Source organism: Falco peregrinus, chromosome 11, assembly GCF_023634155.1.
Source record: "Falco peregrinus isolate bFalPer1 chromosome 11, bFalPer1.pri, whole genome shotgun sequence".
Taxonomy (NCBI): Eukaryota; Metazoa; Chordata; class Aves; order Falconiformes; family Falconidae; genus Falco; species Falco peregrinus.
In genome coordinates this window covers 28,307,624-28,327,573 of record NC_073731.1, presented here as the reverse complement: position 1 = coordinate 28,327,573, position 19,950 = coordinate 28,307,624, and the positions used below count along the sequence as shown (strand labels likewise).

Below are 19,950 nucleotides of genomic sequence, written 5' to 3'. Positions count from 1 at the left end.
AGGGAAAAACCAGGCATTCGGTGCCTGCTGTGCCCTCCCTGTCTGGACCAATGTGGCCAGACCACCCTGTGCATCACTTGAGTGGCATCAAGAGGCTTCTGGCCTCCGTGCCTGCAGCGAGGTCCGTTTGTCCTACGCTGTCTCTCCCCAGGAGAAGTAGATGTGTCATTTTCCTTTCACAGGACGCAGAGCAGCCTTATCCAAATATAAACAACCTGGGAGTATTTGCTGGCTTATTGTCTGGACAAAAAAGTAAAACAAACAGACCTTAAACCCTTTTCCCCTTGCCACTTCTGGTACAGTAAAACAGAGACTCAAGAATTCCAAAAAAAAGTTGCTCATCGGAAATAGCATCCCGCAGAGCCAGGTGTGGAGGTAGCCCAAGCGAGCTGTGCTGCTGCCTCCTCTAAAAGTCACTCAGAAAGAGTCAGAGATCTCCGAATATTGAACGAGTTGCTGCATGAATAGTGGAAACAACCAGCAAGGCAGTAAATGTAGCAGCCAGCAGCATCGTGTGGCAGCATCCCCTGGGAGAGGCCAGGAGCGAGGGGCAGGCGTCTGGCTGAGCCCTCAAACAAGCTCAGCTTTTGGGGAGCACCAGGAAAAGCCAGGCCCTGGGCCAAAAGCTCCTGAGACACCATCCCCTCATGTCCAGCAACCGGGCTGTGCGAGAGCCTTCCTCACCCAGCCAGGCAGCGGCACAGAAAAAGAGGCGAAAAGGGAAAAATGCTGCCGTAAAGGTAAAGCAAAAGGACTTCCCCCCACAAAAATGGAGCAGGCACAGGGTGTGAAGCCTGGGGAAGGGCTCCTCATTTTTCAGTGAGGGAGCCAAGGCTCAGGAAAAGAGGACCCACTGGAGACAGGAGCCCAAACCCCATGAGATCCCACCTTGCTTTGCCCTTCTCCTCTCAGCCCACACCTCCCCTTCCCTTCAGGGACTGCAGGAGGGAGATCAAAGTCTGGCTCCAGTGAGTGACGTTTTACATCTGAGGTTTCCTTCCCGCTATTCCAACATTTTTCACCACTACCACCTCTTTTCCAGGAGGTCCTGAGATGTTTCAGAGCCCAGTCTCCTCTGTGCAGCCCCCAGCAGCACCGCTGCGGCCAGCCAAGGAATACCCTGCAACCTCCGTGAAGCTGGGGGCCGAGCAGAGGCTCTGCCCCCACGTTGGTGGGGTGGGGAAATGGCTCCTGAAGGCGCTTTGAGAATCCCCCTCTTCCTGTGGTCCCAAAGGGAAGAGTGGTCCAAAGAGGAGAAGCATCTGGATGAAATAAAGAAGCATCTGCCTGCACTAATTGCTCACAGTCAGGGCCCTAAAACGCAAAGGGCAGCCGGGAGTCGCACCCTAAAGCACACGGAACACAACAGCCAGGGCGAGGCTTGCTTCATAGTAAAAAAAAACGAGAAAGAAAAGGTGGAGGACTAGATTTTCCAAATTACCAGGCATGCACAGGTGCTGCCTGGTTTCTCTGCGAGCACTTGGGGTTTCTCCCTGCAGTGCTGCCGTGTTGTAACAGGCAGAGGAAGGGAGAGGAAGGCCAGGAGGAGCTGGGAGGTACCCGGGACACAAAGCAGGACTGAGATCTGGTTAGAGAAATGCTCAGCGGGGAAAGGTCCTGCACTGTTCAGGCAGCACTGCAAAGCTCCATGAGGAGCTGCTGGGATGGAGGCGACGGCTGCTGGTCCCGTGGGAGGTGATGGGATGGAGGTGGTGGGACAGCTGTCTGCTAGTCCCACGGCAGATGATGGGATGGAGGTGATGCTGCTCATCACCATGAGCATCCTTCCCCTGCATGTGTAGATCCAAACATGCTGTATTTTTTTTCCCATGGGATTCCCATCTGCCTCCACGGGGAGATGATGACTGCAATCCCTCAGTTTTTAGGAAGGTCAGGCCCATGGAGTCCCCTGGTGCCCCTCTCCCAGGAAAATGCACTTGTCCTTAATAAAGAGGGAAGGAAGAGAGGGCTCCTCTGGGCAGGCATGAGGTGGAGGTTGTGTGGCGGCCCCAGCCTCCCTCCACCACTGTTAGGTGTTCACGTTGTTGCGGGCCCAGCTGGAGTCGATGCAGAGTTTAACAGCTTATGTAGTAATTAAGCAAAGCTTCTCAATATAGCATCGCTAATTACATGAATCCTCCCTAAATTACCAATAGTTCATGGCACCTTGTAAAATCCTTCTGTAATAGCCTTAGAAAAAAAAATGACACTTGGCGCTGGCAGCAAGCCACGCAGCCAGCATGGCAATTCCAAAGTGCTTTGGGTGTTTATGAGCCTTTTTTTTTTAAAAAAAATAAATATTTAAAATGTATGTTTCCCCCAATGACTCTGCTCTGGGGAGTATTAAAAGCAGCACCTTGACTCAGCCTACCACATAAACATCCTGCTGCCCCGGACAGCCCGATACTGCCTTCCTCCCAGGATGAGGAGCTGAATAAGAAGTGACAATCACAGCTCCTGCCCACGGGAAAACAGGAAGCGCCGGAGTTGTACAACCACTCCAAACATTGTCCTACCTGCTCCGCTCCTTGGGTGCAATGTGAACTTGCTTTCCTTTCCTTTCTGCCTTGCGTAACTATTTCTGGTCCAGAACTGGCCAGTCCCAGGATGCTGCTGCATCGGTTGGTCCCTGTGGCCTCCAGCCTCTCCACACCTGCCTAAAGCCAGCCTGGCGCTCTCTGTCCGGTGCAGCAGGACACCCCTTTCTAACCCACCACGAACACTGGCAGCTCGGTGGCAGCACTGAATGCAAGCACTGGAGAAGATGGAGATGGGCCCAGGGTGCTGGGCAGGCTGGCTCACCCCACAGCTGCCCACAGCTGGCAGGAGCTAGGTAGAAGAAAGTCCCAAACCTTCCCCACTAGGAAGCAGCCAAGAACAGATGCTTTTGGCCAAATCTCTTAGAGGACCACGAGAGCTGATGTTTATAGATGTGCTCTAGTTCATGCATTTAAGACACCAAACCTCATTCCAAGCAACCCCTGAGACTCCGGCAGTCCTGTGGGCAGGCAGTGGGGAGCTCTGTGCCCTGGGGCCAAAGCAAGCTGGGCAGCCAAGCTTCTCCGTGAGCACACAGAGAGGAGCTCAGGGAATCAGGAGATGTTATGGAGAAGAGGCTCCCCGCTCAGGCTGCAGCGCACCCAGTTTATCCACAAATACCCACCCCCACCCCTTGACTTTTTGGTTTGATTCCAAGGAATCCTCCTCCAGCCAGTGCAACGTATCCCCAGCCAGCAGCCTGGCAGCCCTGCTCTCAGGACTGTCCTTCTGGAAGGCAAATGACTTTCTATGTTAGATGATGCTCTGGGAATGGGGCAGCTCCTTCCTTGTCCGGATGCTCCTGTGTTTCTGCTGAGCAACGGGCCCAGCTGCGCAGGCAAAACATGGACGGCGTATCTGAGTTTTCAAACAAGAAGCAGCAGAAGAAGGTTTCCTATCTGCTCTTCCTTTGCTCTCGATGTAAAAACATCCCTCGCTGATGGCGGTGTTTGCCATCACTTTGCAAAGTTCACATTCCCACAAGCGCAGGCAGGCAAGAGGAGGAACAAGGAACAGGGGCGGGCGGGGGAGGACCGGCACACCAGTGCCCGCGGGTCATGGTCACACAAGACAATACTTTGCAAAATTTGGAAGTGTGGGAGGAATGCGGGAAGGCTGAAGACGAGGATGTTTATTAACATATAAGAATATCTCCAAAGGGTTTGTGTCCTATAAGAAAAAAAAAAAAAAAAAAGGGAGCTTGAGGCAATCCAGTTCAAGCCATCAGTGGGGCTAAATCTGGAAATCCTTATTCAGGCGATCTTATTGCTGGTGGAAAGAAAAAGATAATAGCTTTTTCTCACGTTCACAGCAGTAAGAGTTTTCCTAAATAAGGTGAAACTTCAAATGAATTTCCTAATTAATTCCCTTGTGTGATTGCATTAAATAGTAGGATGGAAGTGGCTTTCCATGCCTGGCTCAGCCCCTGTGCCCAGGAGGGGGCTGCCTCCCCAGGGCGCAGGGCAGGAAGCCTTCCAGGTCAAGAGCTGCAGCCTCAGCCTTGTTGACCACCTCCAAGCAGTGAATGGAAGACGAGCAGGGAGAGCCCAGCAGTAAGTTTAAATGCAATGTGTCTACAGACACTTGGGAAAACTTTGCAGCACCAAAAAAAAAACCAACCCAAAAAACCCAACAAGAAAACCGGGGAGGGGTGGGGAGCAGAAAATCACTGCATTAACCATTGAAATGGCTGAGGAGAGCTTCCCTGCTTCTTTCTTCCCTGTATCCACCTCCACAGCAGTCTCAGATTTGGGAGGTGGCTCTGCAGCCATGGGGTAAGGCCAGATGTGCCAGGTCCTTGTACCCCCCGGCCCGTTAGTGTTGCTGTTGATTAGGAGGAAGACGGAGACCACCAGCAGCATCCGAGTGGTGCTTGGACGCTAACAGGAGCTCCCACGGGCATCGCTGGCCGACAGGGCTTCGGCAGCCCCAGCACTGCCTGCACCCAGAGGGAATCAGACCTCCAGTTACCGAACTGAGCCAGTTACCATCTGCTGACAAAGGGAAATCTGCATCTGGGGCACAAGCCCCTGGGCAGCCCCTCCTGAAGCAGCCCCGGCGGAGCAGCTGCTGCCCAGCCCCAGCCCCAAGCAGCTCAGGAGCAGTTTCGTCCTGTTTGCAGGTCCCAAAGGCACCGCAGACGCTGCTCTATCTTGTACTCTGAAGAGACCCACGCTGATAAAACTGCAAGGGCTGTTTCTGGCAATGCAAAGCAAAGGGGGTTTTTTTTCCCTGTTTTTTTTCTTCCCTCAGAGAACATATCTTTGCTTTCACCTTATGACTGTAAAATAAAAATAAATTGCATTTCTCTCTACTAGTTTCAGCTGCACTTTAGCTCACCAGGGCTGCGGTTGGGACAGCCCCTGCTGAAATGTTATATTTTAACACAGGAAGGCACGTGCTGCTGCCACCTGCTTAGCTAAGAGGACTTGCAGAGTTCCTTCTGCCCTTTTATTTATTAACCTCACTGCAGACCTTTAACAAAAAGGACCTCCTCGTGCTGCAGCTGGGTCTGCTGGCAGCTGGACGGGTTCCTGCTGCAGCCCCTGCAGGGCTCTGCCACTCCCGCGTGCAGCCAGGCCACAGATGATGCTGCCCAGCTGCCGAAGAGCAGCTTTGGGAGCTGCAGAGAAGTGCTGCTGAGCACCAGTTTGGTCCCCCAGAGCTGCTCTCTGCACTGGCTAACCTGCTAACCTCTGTGCTGACAGAGCTCACCTGCTCCAGGGAAAAGCAGGGTGTGCTGCCTGGTACAGAACCTCGCGCTGCGGTCACGTCCCGATGACCATGCAGCCCTTGCAGGGCGATCAGCACTACAGTAACACAAGAAACGCTTTTTTTCAATTAATATTTACCCTTCACTCTGCCACCCTCCTGCCCCAAGACCCATCGGGCTGGGAGGAGTAAGCGTGGCACTGCAGCTTGAAGTAAAATGCATGTCTTCTGCTGGGAAGGGAAGAAAAGGGTGGCCGTCCACCCCTGCCCCCGTGCACCCCCCTCGGGCTGTCCCGTGCTTCTCCTGGGTTTGGGGGGACAGGCTGCAGGGTCTGGCCGCGAGACTTGACCTGCCGACACGGGGATCCCACCACCCAGAGGGACCTAGGCAAGCTGCCCTCCTAGCTGAGAGGTGGAAAGCACGTCACAGCCTTTCCCAGAGTCCCAGCAGCTTTCCCAAGGCTCGAAGGAGACCCAGCAGGCTTTACAAGTCACAAACGTGGCTGCGATGGCCGTGAGGTTTGCTCTTTACGCCACAGCTGCGTGTAGCACTTGCCGCACGGTACCCAGCCCAGCTCGGCCACCGCCCGCAGGCGGGCGGGGGGTCCTCGGGTGCGGAGCGCCCTCTGGTGGGAAAGTCGCGGCTGTCCAAGGGAGAGCAAACCCACCTCGGCACAGCGCTGGCTTCCGCCCCGTCTCTGGGAGGGGGGCTGTCACCGGCAGGCCCCCATGCAGCCCAGCCCCGGGGCCCACCCGCTGGGCACTGCCTGGCTCGGTGTCCCGGTCTGTGTGCCCGGCGTGCCCACCTGCTCGCCCCGAGCTCTGGGGCACCGATCCCTTCTCCTTCGGCCACCGCAGCCCCTCGCTGCTGCGGGGTCTTTCAGCCAGACCTCGTCCCTGCGGCACGCCAGCCCATGCCTGGCTGCCAGAGGGATGCTGCTGGCAGCAGGTGGCAACTCTCGCTACAACAAGGTCATTTGTAAATAATCATTCTGATTTTGATGTCTTTGTAGCTGGGATGACCATGAGGCTGGACAGGAGCAGGTCACGCTCCCCAGGCCGTTGCAGTCCCCTTTACCTTGGTCTTCACAGTTGTCACACTCCCTGCTCTGGCTGTGGCTCCCTGGGGAAGAGGAGGAACAGCACATGTGTCTGCCCACATGCGTGTGCCCCCCCTTCTCGGTATAACGGGGCTGCCACTCTGCCTGGGGTCTCCAGCTGCTCTCACAAAACAAGCAGCAGCCACCAGTTTTAAGCAGCCCCCAGCAGAAAGGGCACAGGCAGCAGCTCAGCACTTCCACTCCCTGGTTAGTTATGGACCTGCTGGATGCGCTCCATCACATCACCTCCCCTGCCCTAGCTTCTACCTTAAAAGATCCACCAGCACCACAAAGGCAGGACCCACGGCCCACCTATTGATCCCCAGTCCCGGCAGAGGCATTCCCCTAAGAAGCGAAGCCAGTGGAGAACCAGGTGCATCAAGGGACTGGGGACACCTCACCACCAGGTTCTGCAGGACCTGCACGGGGCTGTGGGTGCAGGGCTCATTTCTCACAGGGACCATAGTCACCTGGCGTGGCCAAGCACTGTGGGTATCACAGGCCTTGAATACAGAGGCAGGTTCTGGCTCAAAAGCTCGTGTTGTAAAGAGGGCAGGGGGCAGCTTTTGTGGCTCAGGCCATTCCCCTGCCCCTAGCAGAGCTGCTGCCCAAACAGTACTTTAACCCAGCTCTGGGTGTGTTTCTGCTTAAATAAACACAGGAAGTTCCCCAGAACCTTCCTCCAGGTCCCCACCTGCTTGCTGGCATGGTCTTGGGCTCCCAGTGCCACAGCAGCACCTGAAAAATGCGATTCCTTCAACGTCTCGTCATCTCAGCCGCCCTGGGCATCGCCACCTTCCTGAGCTGGAGGCTGCTTCTCCAGAGCCCGGCTGCCGGCCAAGGAGGTAACGCCTGGGCGCCGCGACAGCTCTGCAGGGCTGGCAGCATGTCTATGCTGTGGGGAAAATGTCCCAGAGCTTTTTTTTAGAGGTCCTTGGGGGGCAAATGCCTACGGCACAGAAAACCCTGTTTGCACAGTGCCAGGGGCAGGATAACCTGTGGAGAAAGCCCCCGCTGTGGAGCCCTGCAGCTTTATGTCCTTAGCGAGGCCACCGATCTCAGGTGTGGTGGGGAAAGGAGGTGTCAGACTGCTGGAGGTACCTCCCAAAACCTTCGCTGGGAAGGCAGAAATGCTGTTGGGGAGGCAAAGGGAGCAAGGACGTCAGTGATTAATGCCTCTCTTACCTAAAAAGCGCATCCTCCCCTCTCCAGTCCTGGTCAATCCAGGACAAAGTCATCGCTAGTTTTTGCAGACACTGTCAGTCTGGGGCTGGGTGAGTCAACGAGCAGCCCAGGACAGCTTCAGGCACCGCTGTGCCTTCGTTCCTGGTGTCCTTTTCCTAACTTTAACTGTGCTTCTCTTCCCTGTGCAGCAGCGTCCCCAAATCAGTGTGAAATATTTAACTTCCCAAGGAGCCAGGAGAAACCATCAAACCGCCCCCACAGGGCTGCCAAATGCCTACACTGAGCAGGAGAGGCAGATTAGCTGCTGCTAGAAGTAAAAAAAAATAGCAAGGCAGGCATTCTTTGTCTGTATTCAAACTCATTATGGCCTCTTTACATCAAAAATAAGAAGAAAAAGAGTAAAGAGCAAAGCTGAAATCTGAGAAATTAAACAGGCTGTCATGGAGCCTTTTTATTTGCTTTTGCCTTTTATATTTGCTTTGCTGTCCTCCTGCTTCTATTTGCTTTTTGCTTTTTATTTGCTTTTGCCTTTCTATCTACAGGAGAAAAAATTTACATATGGAAGTGAGGCAAGAAGTTCCGTCATTTGGATCCTTGAATTGCCCCCAGCCATTAGAAATAATCTTTTGCTTTCACAGATCTTTGATAGCTGTTAACCAATTAAGAGATGCAAAAAAGTTTTGCAGGGCGTTGTGAAAACAAACCAATTTACTACTACTCAGTCTCTCAGAATATTTCTGACTGTCTTTGGTAAACTCACCTCAGTTAAGCCCAGTCAGAAGTGAGGAGTTCAAAGCAATACTTGATTTAGTGGAGAACAGGTCTGTGGCACAAAGCTACGGTCAAGATCGCCTCTGGGACACAGCAGTTTGGGGAAAGGGGGGTCCGGGTGTCCACGATCTCACATGGTCATGGGGACACAACCTCATTTCTCAGCAAACCTGAGCCCTTTGCTGGGGCTGGTCTCCTCTCTCCTCGCCATCTTCTTTGTCCATGCCGTGTCCTTTCCACACTGGAATAACTGGAAAAGAGCCTGCTACAGCATCCTGCACTGGGTGCCAGCTCAGGGCAGAGGTCTAATACGGACTTTCCTCACCTTCATCTCCAAATGGTGTTTCCAGGTGACCTGGCCCCCGAGGCGGAGGAGGGTTTCACTTTGACACTGGACACCTTCTTACACGTTCAGCAGCTCAGGAAGAAGAGACTGAGAGCTTTTTGCAGCCGATCAGGCAAAGTCACCAGGATGCCAAGGAGCAGGGAGGAAAAAGCCTACCTGCTCTCGAGTCTGAGGGTAAGCACCAAGCTGGACCTCCTCTACTGCCAAGTGCCATCGACAGGGATGGAGGAATGGCAGCAGCTTTTGGAGAAGCTAGAGGAGGAGGAGAACGTGACACTCCCAGTACCGCTTCCCTACCCTTGGCGGCACGGTCCAAAGACACAGCTGAGCCAGTTCAACCTGACGGAGATCGAGGCCATGTTAGGGTCTTACACCAAGGTGCTCTTTGTCAGGGACCCTTTCCAGAGGCTGATCTCCACGTTCATGCAAGGCTTGGGCACCAACCCTTCCTTCAGCAGCTTTGTCCAGGATGTTTTAGACAGCGGACAGAAGAAGGCTAGAGCGGCTTGGAAACCACTGGTCAGCCTCTGCCGGCCCTGTCTGGTGCAGTATGACTACGTGGTGGTGTTTGGCTTCCTGAGGCAGGAGCTGGCTCATCTGCTGCGGCGGGCTGGGCTGCCCGCGGACAGCCTCCTCTCCAAGTTCACTGACACCCAAGTGCAGTGGACCTACAGCTGGTTATCCGAGCAGATGTTCAGCGAGCTGTCCCTCCAACAGAAGCAGCAACTGTCTCATTTCTATCGCGGGGATCTTGCTGCTTTCCCATTTCCTAGCAGTTTTCTGTCAGACCTCCTCAGCACCCCAGAGACCTGGTAGAAGTACCCCGGCTGGAGGGACTGTTTCAGAGAACGTTAATCCAAACGCAAGTGCTTCAGGATACCAGCTGGGTCACAGACAGACCCTTGCACCACAGCTGCAGGCAGCATGCTTGTCCATGTCACAGCTCCAAACAGCACATCAGAGAGCAGGGACAGGCCACGGACAGGGAGTCAACGTTCTTCACGCAGCTGAATTGTGTTTCAATACAGCAAAAGCAGGCACTAGGGGAGCACAAGGCTTTGGAGCTTGGAAAACTGCGTGAGCTGAACTGTGCTGGGGTAAAGAGCTCTCGGCAAACCTGGTGGTTTGGGGTGGGGTGGAACCGCCACAGGCCACAGCAGCACTCGCACACCCTCTGCCTGTTGTACCATTTGGCATTCTGGGCTCCCTTTTGGGCCAAGAGGTTTGGCAATGGCTTCTTCATGACACCCCCCCCCCCCCCCCCAGTGCAGATAACAAGAAGTGCTCCCGAAGGAGCAGGTCACCTGGAGCCTGTCTACTCTGTACAGGTAGGTGAGAGAGGACACAGAGTGGGACACCTACCTGGGGAACCACTGGTGATGTTCCCAATCCTGTCATGCTCAGGAAGGCCAGCCCAGCCCCTCACTTGGTCTTATTTGTTCTGTCAACGGTTCCTGTTTTATGACCTCACATCTGTGCGTTTAGGCTCAAGAGGGCCCCAGGGATGCAACTTCACGCTTGCTCCCTTTGCAAGTTTTGGGTGAGGATCCCTCCTTCACAGGGCTGACTCAGAGAGGCCAAGCCTGGCTTTCAGCTCTACTCACTAGCAACGAGACAAGGATTCGGCAGCCTGGACCACGTAGCAGCCACACCACTTGGCCAGCCAGCCTTCCACCTGGTCCCAGCAGCTGGCAGGCCCCGTGAAGGTGCCTCAGAGCATCAGGATGCATCACTGTGTGGAAAACACGATGCAGCTCCCTGCTGCAAGCTCCTCCTGGTAGAGCAGCATGAGGGCTGACTGCTGGCTTTCAGAGCTGGCTGCCAGCGTGGCTGGGGGACACCCTGGCTCTTCAGCTGGCTTGTGTCCCGCTGGGTAGCCCAGAGCAATCACCTGGCCTCTGCCAGCTGTGGCCACAGAGGTGAACCACCTCGCAGCCTCTGGAAAGAGTCCGTCCTTGCCAAACACCAAGGATGAGATGAAGTTGTCCAGCTTTCAAATTGTGACAGACTTTTACCAGAGCATACCAGTTTTCAGAATGTTTTTTAGCTTTATTTTGCAATGTTGTGACATTCACAGAGAATCCCGCATGCATTCATGTGACAAAGACACATTGATTTGACAATGCTCATTAAAGAACAATAGCAAAAGCTGTTGATTAGAACTGATCTAAAAATATTTATTGAAAACTTGGCCTCCCCTTCTCATCGAGGGACATGCAATTAATAGTATGAAGACATCAGATCAGGTGGCCACCTTTCACCCTCCCTCAAACTATCCAGTTACAGCCATTGTTACTGAAGTGCCTTTACTGTGCGTAATACTTCACGGTTTAGCAAGATGGCATTGCTCCCCTTCTGAGGGCACAGCTCTGGAAGGAGAGAAGCAGCAAATTTCCAATCACACATAGCATTGGAGTCAAGCATCCGTGCTGTATCTCACTGACAAGTACTAGGAAAGGAGCGTTTTTCTCTCCGTAAGCAGCTTGTCCCTTGCAAGCTGAAATCCCGTGCAGCCAGATGTGCGATGTGCGTGACAAGATCCGACGCAGCACCTAGTGGAGGGCAGCGCCGTGCACTCCCAAAGGAGAGCTGCCCTTGGACCGCTTTGTGGCACAGGCCACGGTTTAAGTGGGGCTACCCTACAGCAGCATCTTTTCCTGCCAGCCCTCTGCAGCAAGTCTCAGTCCTTCCCTGAGGTGCCTGGCACTTAGTTCTATGGGAAAGCAATGTAATGAAACGTTAAAGATGGAGAAGTGAAATGCAAAGTCTCAGCTTCGCGTCCCTTAGGGTCCCTGTCACGCCCACAGCCCAACCAGGCTTTACCATCATCTCACTGTAAATTCCTATTAGTCCTCAAGCTTCCCTTCTTCCTTACACCCTTAAAACCCGTATCTCTGAGTGCTTTGCAACCCTGCTTTTATACCACTGCCCCCCCTCAGGTGTTTGATATCTACATTCAATCCCAGTGCACCCCAAAAGGAAGGTGTTTCCTCCTTCCATCAGCTACTGGCTGTGGAAGGGTAGTAAGAGGGCTCTGGGCTGGGGTGGGCTCGAGGTGGGCAAGGACTGGCGCCTGGGAAACAGCGGCTCGTGATGCTGCAGCAAAAATGGCTGCACAGGCTAAAGTTTGCACTGAAGCAGCCTGCTCTGAACACAGCATGTACACACGACTTGGCAAATACACTTCAAATTAATGCACAAAGCAAATCACTGAAGAGAGACTTGATACATCTAATTTAAAAATTTTCACCTGACCAGGCAGTCACTGTGGCAATGTGAGATGCCACAAACCCATTGTGCAATTATGAAAAAGGTGTCCCCAGAACTTGGGGGGGATCAAGAGTCCTTACTCACCCTGCTAGTGACACCCTGTCACGTCCCAGGACCCTCACAGGGAGGGGGCCTCTGGTGAATGCTGGCAGCTTTCCCCAGAAATGACGCTGGAAGCTCCTCAGTATCACGCGCTCTGCCTGTAGCTCCCGCGTTCTGCATTAACACACATTACGTTCCCTCTGTATTTCTTCTTGGCCTGGTCTGAATTCGCATGTACAGCGATCCCGTGAGGCAGATGCCACAGAAACAGCGTTGGCGCCACTCTGCCTCACAGGCTGTGTATTTTGCATCCCTCCCTGGACATCCAAGAACATGAATATGCTGGCTCCGATTGCTGTTCTTGCACACAAATGATGACATTTTCTTCTCTAAGAGGTTTTTTTACATATTGCCAACTTTCAGAACAAAAATGTGTTCTTACCCAGTACCTCAGAGCTTACAAAACACCAATATCATATTTCAATTAACAAAATAATTACATAGCAAGCCCAACAGACACAAAATACGTTCTGCAACTCACAACTTCTAGATGGTAGAACCATAGTATTTTAGGCTGAGAAATAAATCTACACATTTCCAAGCTATATACCCCGGAGTGCTTGAAAAAAATATTTCAAACTGTGCACGCATTGTTAAGTCCTACAATGGAGGCCAATTTTAAGCAGTTTGTTTGTGAGCAAAATTTCATATAAGGTAATGGAGTTACATCCTCATGCACCATATTTTTTTGATGGCCCTGGGAGTGCAAAAATAGAAAATAGGACATTTTCATAAAGCTGTGGGCCAGAGAAACAGATAAAAGTTTGCACATGATGAGCAGGTACAGTACGTGGCTGACATCATCTAGAGATAACACGATGCTACAGTGTTAAACCTGACAGTGACAAAACCTGTGAAGAGGGATGCCCAACATTAAATCCAACATGAAAAATGCATTCAACCCAGAAGACATGAGGTCATCATGTAGTCAGCACATTTTTCAGACCAGCAGTCCCTGCAGCAAAATGTATCCATTCTCTTACATTCAGCAAAACTACGAGTTGTCTTGAAAAGAAAGCAAGGCCATAGCATGACAGCAAGGGATTGACCTTAAAGGGCACCCAGAGCCAGCTAGGCCACAGCTGTGTCCATCCTCTGTTCCTCGCCTGGGCCGGTATAAATTGCCTTGGGAACAACAATGAGTAACTTTCTCTGTCGCTCCGCGGTCTGTGATGCACTTTGCTATTTAAAAGATGGGGAAAGACGCGGAGGTGTGGGGCAGGAAAAGGCTGTGTCAAACGAAGCAGCGTCTTGCTGGAAGTCCTCTTGGTATCTCTAGTTTTTATCCTTAATCGAGAAGGCAAGGTAGCATGTGAACTAAGAATTCATTAAAGCCCTGATGCAGGCAAAGCAATCATCATTTAACTTAGGATAAATCAGCTATTGGTCACATTGTAGGGTTTTCCTCTAAACCACTTTGTTACATAGGTAAGACCATCTTCATTAGTTCAAAACTCCTCCTCTTCTTCCTCCTATCTGGCTTGTGTGCAGAGGGGACACAGGAGGGTCCAGCCCTCAGTGCCTCTCATGCCTTCCCCCATCTCAGCTAAAGAACTGTCTGTCTGGGTTCAATGCATGTAAGTCCTTCTTGCCATAGCATCACAAGGTGATCCATCTTTTCCCCATAATAGAAAAAAAGAGAAACAACCATCCTGCCATTTCACACTGGCAATAAGCGTGTCTCCTGTCCTTGCAGCAATTTTAAATGAAACCTGTAAGATTATTCAATTACACCTGGATAATATCATCTTCCACTTACTCTTCATTTGAATTTACATCACAGCTATAATCTTGCAGCAATTCCCTCTCCTAGAGAAAACAAAGATTGGACATTTAAATGTGAAAGCTCCGTTAATCAGTGGATGAGCTGCATGAACACAGATTACTTTTTTTCTTTTTTCTTCCCCACCCCCCCCCCCCCCTAGTCGTACTGTATTGTGGTCCCTCTGGTGTAAGCTCATTTTCACGAGGAAGAGTTTACTCTGCAGACTTCCCATTTACACACGCACAGACCATGGTTTAAAGGTCCCTGGCTCAGCAGAAGGGCACTGTAAAGAGAAAAAACAAAAGTTAGCAACAAATGAGGGTCCTGGCCTGGGTTCAGCATGCCCCACCACGCTCCCTTTGAGATGGGTGACTGTGTCCCATTGAAGATCTGAGCTGATATCCCAGCCTTTCAAAGCACAGAGGTGTCTGTCTCCTGGCACTCCTGTCAGCAGCTGTGTCTGGCTCTAGCTGGAGGCCTGACAACCAGCAGTTTGTACAAATTCTCAAAACCGTTTCTGAGTCCTTCTCCCCAGACAGTGATGCAGGTGTTAGGTGAGGAGGACTAAGACATACAGGTTTTGCAATTAACCACAGTGGGGCTCAAGCTTACGAAAGCCTGAAGGATGCCCGCATGGACAAGACAGCTATGTTATCAGCCACACAGGAATCAGCAGGACTCTGTGGGGCCTCACGCCTATGATGTGCTGTCACGACACTGTAACAGAGGAGGAGCCCATGAAAAGACAGTGACAGGGTTAACTCTTGCACTCTGTCAGATGTCGTCTAAGGAGGCTCCTCTGCGGTTACAATACTCCAGAGAAGGAAGCATTTTCAGTAACACCTTCCCCTCCCTTCCTCCCTGAGGGATACCACTAAATCACAGAGTGGACCTGCAAGGTATGTTAGTGGTGGTGATCCCCCAAGAGATGATAATCAGGAGCATCAGGATAACAAGTTAGTGCCTTTGTTCTACAGACAGCACTTGGAGGATGGAAGGATGAACTGCAATTCCATTGATAATGTACGGCAGCCCTTCTAGCAATGGGACCCATACTCTGTGGATTTCTCTTATTTGGTGGCATCTTAACGAAGGGTAACATCCCTGAAATAAAAATGATCTGCTACGCAGGGCCACAGCCTCCCCATCCTGTTCTAATCCCAGACCTGGGCCACTGTGACCAGTACACACATTCCACGTGGGGTAGGCTGGCTAGGGAGCAGGCTGTGAAACCAGAAGCTGTTACCATTTTGGTGAAGATATCCACGCAAGCGTTGCGGATCCTCTCTGGGGTGGCAGGGCTGTCCAGCCTGAACAGTTCAGTCAGGCCAGACTCCTTCCTCGCTGAGTAGATGGCATCTTTAATGGCATAAAACACTGAGGCAGACAGGAACAGAGGTGGCTCTCCCACAGCCTAGACAGAGCACAAGCAAGAGTGAGGCTGCAGCCCAAAACAGTCTTGGCCCTGGAAAGACTAATGAGCTAACAGAAAGATGAGCAAGCCCCACTGACAATCAGGAATTGTTCCCACTCCTCATTCCTTTTTTGTAACTTCTCAGTCTCCCAGATGTGATCAGGAAGGAAAGGCCAAGCCAAAACAGCTCCTTGCCTTCCAGAAGTGAACTTCAGTCTACCTGATATTACCTGTGAGGAAACACAAAGCTGAAACAGCCTCCAGTCTGCCAGGTGTGATTAGTGAGGAAAGACTGAGCTAAAACAACACCCAGTCCATTTAAAGAAGAGACAGGAGGAGAATGTAAGCTTTCTGACACAGCAAGGCTGTTGTGAAGGTAAGAGGGATTAACACATTTTCACAGGTTTTTGGATGGTGCCAAAACTGCAGGAAAGGGAATCAGATAAGGAGACAGCGGTGAGTTGACTGGCCAGAAAGTGTGTTGTTCCATCACTGAAGGTCCCTGCAAACTAGCAGGAATGCTTCCCTTGGGGTTTATACAAGTATTATCTAGTACTGAGGTCCCTGCCAGCCCCATTTTTCTTAATTCTGTCATCAGCACTATCACCCAAAGTGTTCAGCACCAATCACCCAAAAAGTTCTCCTCATTGATGAAGATGTTCCTGTGGATGGAAGGGAAATGGGAAACTGTAAGGAGGCAGGCTGGGCATATACAGATAGGGGTGGCCTCTCCAAATGCGCTGTTAAACCGTTAAACCATAAGTAAAGCAAATTCATTGACACTCTACACTCAGCCCTGCTCTGTGCAGCCCTCGCTAACTGCAGAGAACAGCACTGACTGCAGTGGAAACAGCAGAAGGACACGTGGATTAATAATGAAGCTTTAAGGGTGATATAAGCACTGTGAAACAGTAAAGAAAGCAAAACGTGAGAACTCAGACACAGGATCTTGGTATATCAGATCTGGGGGATGACAGTGCTGGAAATGTTATCCCGTAGCGGTGGCTGCGGTGCCAGGGAAGGGCAACCAGGGAGCTGACATGCAGGGGAAGGCTGGCAGCCTCTGTGACAGCACAACTGGCACAGCTAAGCCACTTCAGTTCTCTCTGATGGACAATCAGGGTGGCATTGTGCTGGTTATTTCAGTTCTTCCTACCTATAAGGGACAGTGTAAATATTTCTGGTAAGGAATGGGAAAACTTCCTGACACCAGAATAAAGCCAGCGTAACAAGATTAACTATTTACACACATGCATCATTATCACTCAGCTTCACATAATTCTAGAGCAGTGGGAGGCCTGCAGCTCTTGCAGGTATACCTTGGATGAATAAACCGCTTTGCTGTTTGGACAGTCACGGAGAAGAGACACATAGAATTCTGTTGGGATGTCTCCGAATGCTGGGATTTTGTACATCCCAGGTCCTCGAGTGTACAAGTTCCCTTCAGGGGAATAGCGCAGCTCCTCCATGGTGAAGAGCCCAAGGCCTTGGACAAATGCTCCTTCTATCTACAAATGCATCCAAACAAAGTTACATTCTTTTTTTTGTTGTCGTTCTTCCCTGCACAAGAGCAGCAACAATTTCCACCAGAGTTTTCAGCCCTCCCCTCCTAATTCCCCAGTTTTTGTCTCATGTCCCTTCTGCTGAGTACAGCTCAGCACTTTGCACAATTCCTGTGTTCCCATATGGATGTGACTGTATTTCACTGTCGGGTGAAGCAGTTTACAAATACAAGCAAACAGATATACTGTAAATGCAGGACAAGAATTTTCTGATGAAACAAGGAAAAAACCCAATGCCAAAATATTGATTCCTTCACAGGCAGATTAACACTGAGTTGTACTTGCTGGTAATTCAAAGGACAAGAAGACTAAAAGGACTGAAGATGACATATATGAAGACAAACTATTTCACACTTTCTATTTCAGTATAAATGCTTTTCTAAGTGCCTGCACATTCTCAGGTCATCAGCACAGACACCTGCAAAAACACCTCCAGATCCATTCAAGTACTAAAGATTTCTTTGCATAATTTTTCTACTGTCAACTTTAGGAGAATAAAGTAAATAATTAAAAAAAAAAAAGAGAAAAGGGAACAGCTATGAGAGGAGGATGTGCCTGAACAACCTTATGTGAAGAAGCTTTGCACCCACAGAGATCTGACAGGCAGATCAGTCCAAAGATTTGGCACAGACATTCATTAACCCAGCTCTGTGTACTTGTGCTCCTCCAGTCACAGCAGATCCTCTCTCTCCCGTGCCCCCAGACCCTCTGCAGCGTTTCATGTAAGGACACAGGAAATGGAGACGACTCCTTTGACAGGCTCTGTATAGATCTCTCTACTCCCAGACCCAACTGACAGGCTGTGAAGACAGGAAGGCTCCTTGTCTCCTTGGCCACTTCCAAAAAAAGTCTCTTTCAGAAAAAAAAAGTCACTTCAAAGAAGTTTCATTTTAACTATAGCAGAGCTCTGCAACTTGTGCTCTCCTGTAAACCCCACATCCTGCAGCAGTTTCACTGGAGTTACACCATATCAACATCTAAAGTTCGCAAGAGAGCCAAGATGGCTAGATGAGCACACGTGAGTGTCTAATGATTCATCTGTTGGTGTATCAAACAACCCTGTGTTTATTACCTTTATTTGCTGAGAGGTATCATTGTGATTATTACCGCACAAAATATGGAAGTAAACTTATCCCTGCCCAAGGAATTTGCAAGCTAAGTGACTGATTCAATTTTCTACTGAGATTCCTACACAGCAGTAGCTGGAGGACAAAATCTACCACCCTAGTTCTTTATTCACAGAATTTTCACTGAGTTAAGTAGGACTTGATATTGACAGATAGGAGTATAAAAAATCCAGGTGTGGGATTTAGTCTCACATGTCACACTGTAGAAATTAAGCCTGGGATGAGATCATTCCATCATATAAGTATTCTCTGGATTCATTTCTTAGGCAAGGCAGATGCTAAAAAGCATCAATGTGGTGGTAACTGGGGAATATCCTGTAGTCTTAAAATCCAAGGCAAAAAAGCCCCAACAGGATATTTTCCTACATAATTCTGTGCCTATTGCAGAGTTAAGCATAGGTCAAACTGTTTTCATAGCTAGCCTAAAACACCTCATTGGATGCCCAAACTGAAAGTGCTCTGTTCGCAAAGGCACAACCTGGAGAGGGATAATGGCTTATCTAGAAAAGCCTGAGAGCAGTATGATCGCTTTAACATGGTGGAAATAGCAGCACTATTTTGCTTACCTGTCCTATGTCTATGGCTGGGTTCAGACTGGTACCAACATCCATAACAATGTCTGTGCGAATGTTCTAAAAGGCAGAAATAAAGAATAAATCAGCACAGAACACTGAAATCTGTACACCATGGTGTTGTACGAGTAAGGTATCCAACTACCACCCACACTTGGTCAGTGTTCAACAATCTATTTCAGCTCAACTCTTTGTATTGATTTTTAATCTGAGTTCATCCCTAAAGTAAATCAACGGGACTCACTGCAGTTTTCCCCAGAGATCCAGTGGACCCAATTTATATCAGTTCCAAGCTTCTAGCACCAGTGCTCTGTACTTGAGCATAAGCAACTAGGTCAGATTCTGATTATTTTTTTTTTCCTTTCTAAAAGTCTTCAGTGCTATTTTTAATCATTAACTCAATTCCAGTATGTTTCTGTTCTTTTGTGCTAACACAGTGCTGCTATCTCTTACTTAAGCAAATCCAATAACTTTTGCAATCATTCATTAAGCCTCCTAATATCCCTGCCACTGGGTAGATAATTATCATTTTATTATATTTTACGGATTGTTGCACTGTGGAACAGAGGAGTTAAGAAATTTACTGAAGGTCACACCAGACCAATGGCAGAGCTAGGAACAGGCTGACACCCAGTGTTTGTTCTAGCTCCCTGTGAATGTTTCCTTCACCTAAACACAGAGGGTTATTTCATTGCTGACCCCCTCACCTTGTGGTCACCTGTCAGGCAATCTATCTCAACCTCGGAGCAAGCAACACCATAACTGAAGTAGCAGAATGGTCTCCCTTCATTCTTTTCAAAGTTGTAGCCAAGGTCAGGAATTCTTGATGCAAAGAAAAACAAAGCCACATGAACACAAGCCTTCCATGAACAGTCAAACTGAATACAAATACATTGCAACGTTGAAATCCTTATTCACTTTTGTTTCATCCCTTCCATCAAGCCCATGCAGAAATGAAAAGTGTAAACTGTAAATAGTAATCTGCTAAACCTGTTCTGTATTCCAAACCCTGACTGAAACTATCAAACTATTTCAGCCATCTTTATTTTCCCATGAATCTTAGTGCTTGTGATGACCATTATGACCTCATTCCCACCAATCCAGTAAGAAATCTTTCGCATTTAGAGTGTAGTTGAATGTTTGTTGGAGGTCATGAAATTTCAGAGCGTAATCAAGTTGAACCAAAAACTGGATTAAGCCAAGAACGGATTTTAAGCACAGTTCAAGACAAACTTTGTATCTGGTATTAATACCTTATCTGAGCACTCGTTTATTAAAATACTGACAGTCACTTAGTTAAGAGAAAAAACACATTTCAGAGATGCAACAGAAATGAGCTCACAGTGTATTTTAGTCCTAAATAGGCTTATCTGAAAACTGTGTTTAGTTTTTTATGTCAATCCCTCTGCCTCAAAGATGATGGATCTCTCTTCCTCCAGCAACAAAGCTGACTAAGAAAAGTGCCTCATTTCAGAACAGCACAGGA

The 19,950-nt window shown here is 49.8% G+C and overlaps 2 protein-coding genes across 4 annotated transcripts in view; one reads left to right on the top strand and one right to left on the bottom strand.

The window, feature by feature from the left end:
* The first annotated feature begins 5,974 nt into the window (after nucleotides 1-5,974).
* LOC106112897 (carbohydrate sulfotransferase 9-like) lies at nucleotides 5,975-10,814 on the top strand. Its single transcript, XM_013304727.3, has 2 exons — nucleotides 5,975-7,195; nucleotides 8,657-10,814. The coding sequence occupies exons 1-2, from the start codon at nucleotides 7,096-7,098 to the stop codon at nucleotides 9,466-9,468; spliced, it is 912 nt and encodes a 303-aa protein (XP_013160181.2). The 5' UTR covers nucleotides 5,975-7,095; the 3' UTR covers nucleotides 9,469-10,814.
* XDH (xanthine dehydrogenase) overlaps nucleotides 10,681-19,950 on the bottom strand; it is a 63,235-nt gene continuing 53,965 nt past the window's right edge. For 2 of the 3 annotated variants that reach the window (XM_027796451.2, XM_005244235.3), the window contains 5 exons: nucleotides 19,172-19,286; nucleotides 18,459-18,524; nucleotides 16,523-16,711; nucleotides 15,036-15,203; nucleotides 10,681-14,072 (listed from right to left, as the gene is read on the bottom strand). In XM_027796451.2, the coding sequence (XP_027652252.2) occupies nucleotides 14,022-14,072; nucleotides 15,036-15,203; nucleotides 16,523-16,711; nucleotides 18,459-18,524; nucleotides 19,172-19,286 (589 nt within the window). In that variant the 3' untranslated portion in view covers nucleotides 10,681-14,021. The remainder of the gene's footprint in view (nucleotides 14,073-15,035; nucleotides 15,204-16,522; nucleotides 16,712-18,458; nucleotides 18,525-19,171; nucleotides 19,287-19,950) is intronic. The other variant, XR_003557401.2, reaches the window with a different exon arrangement.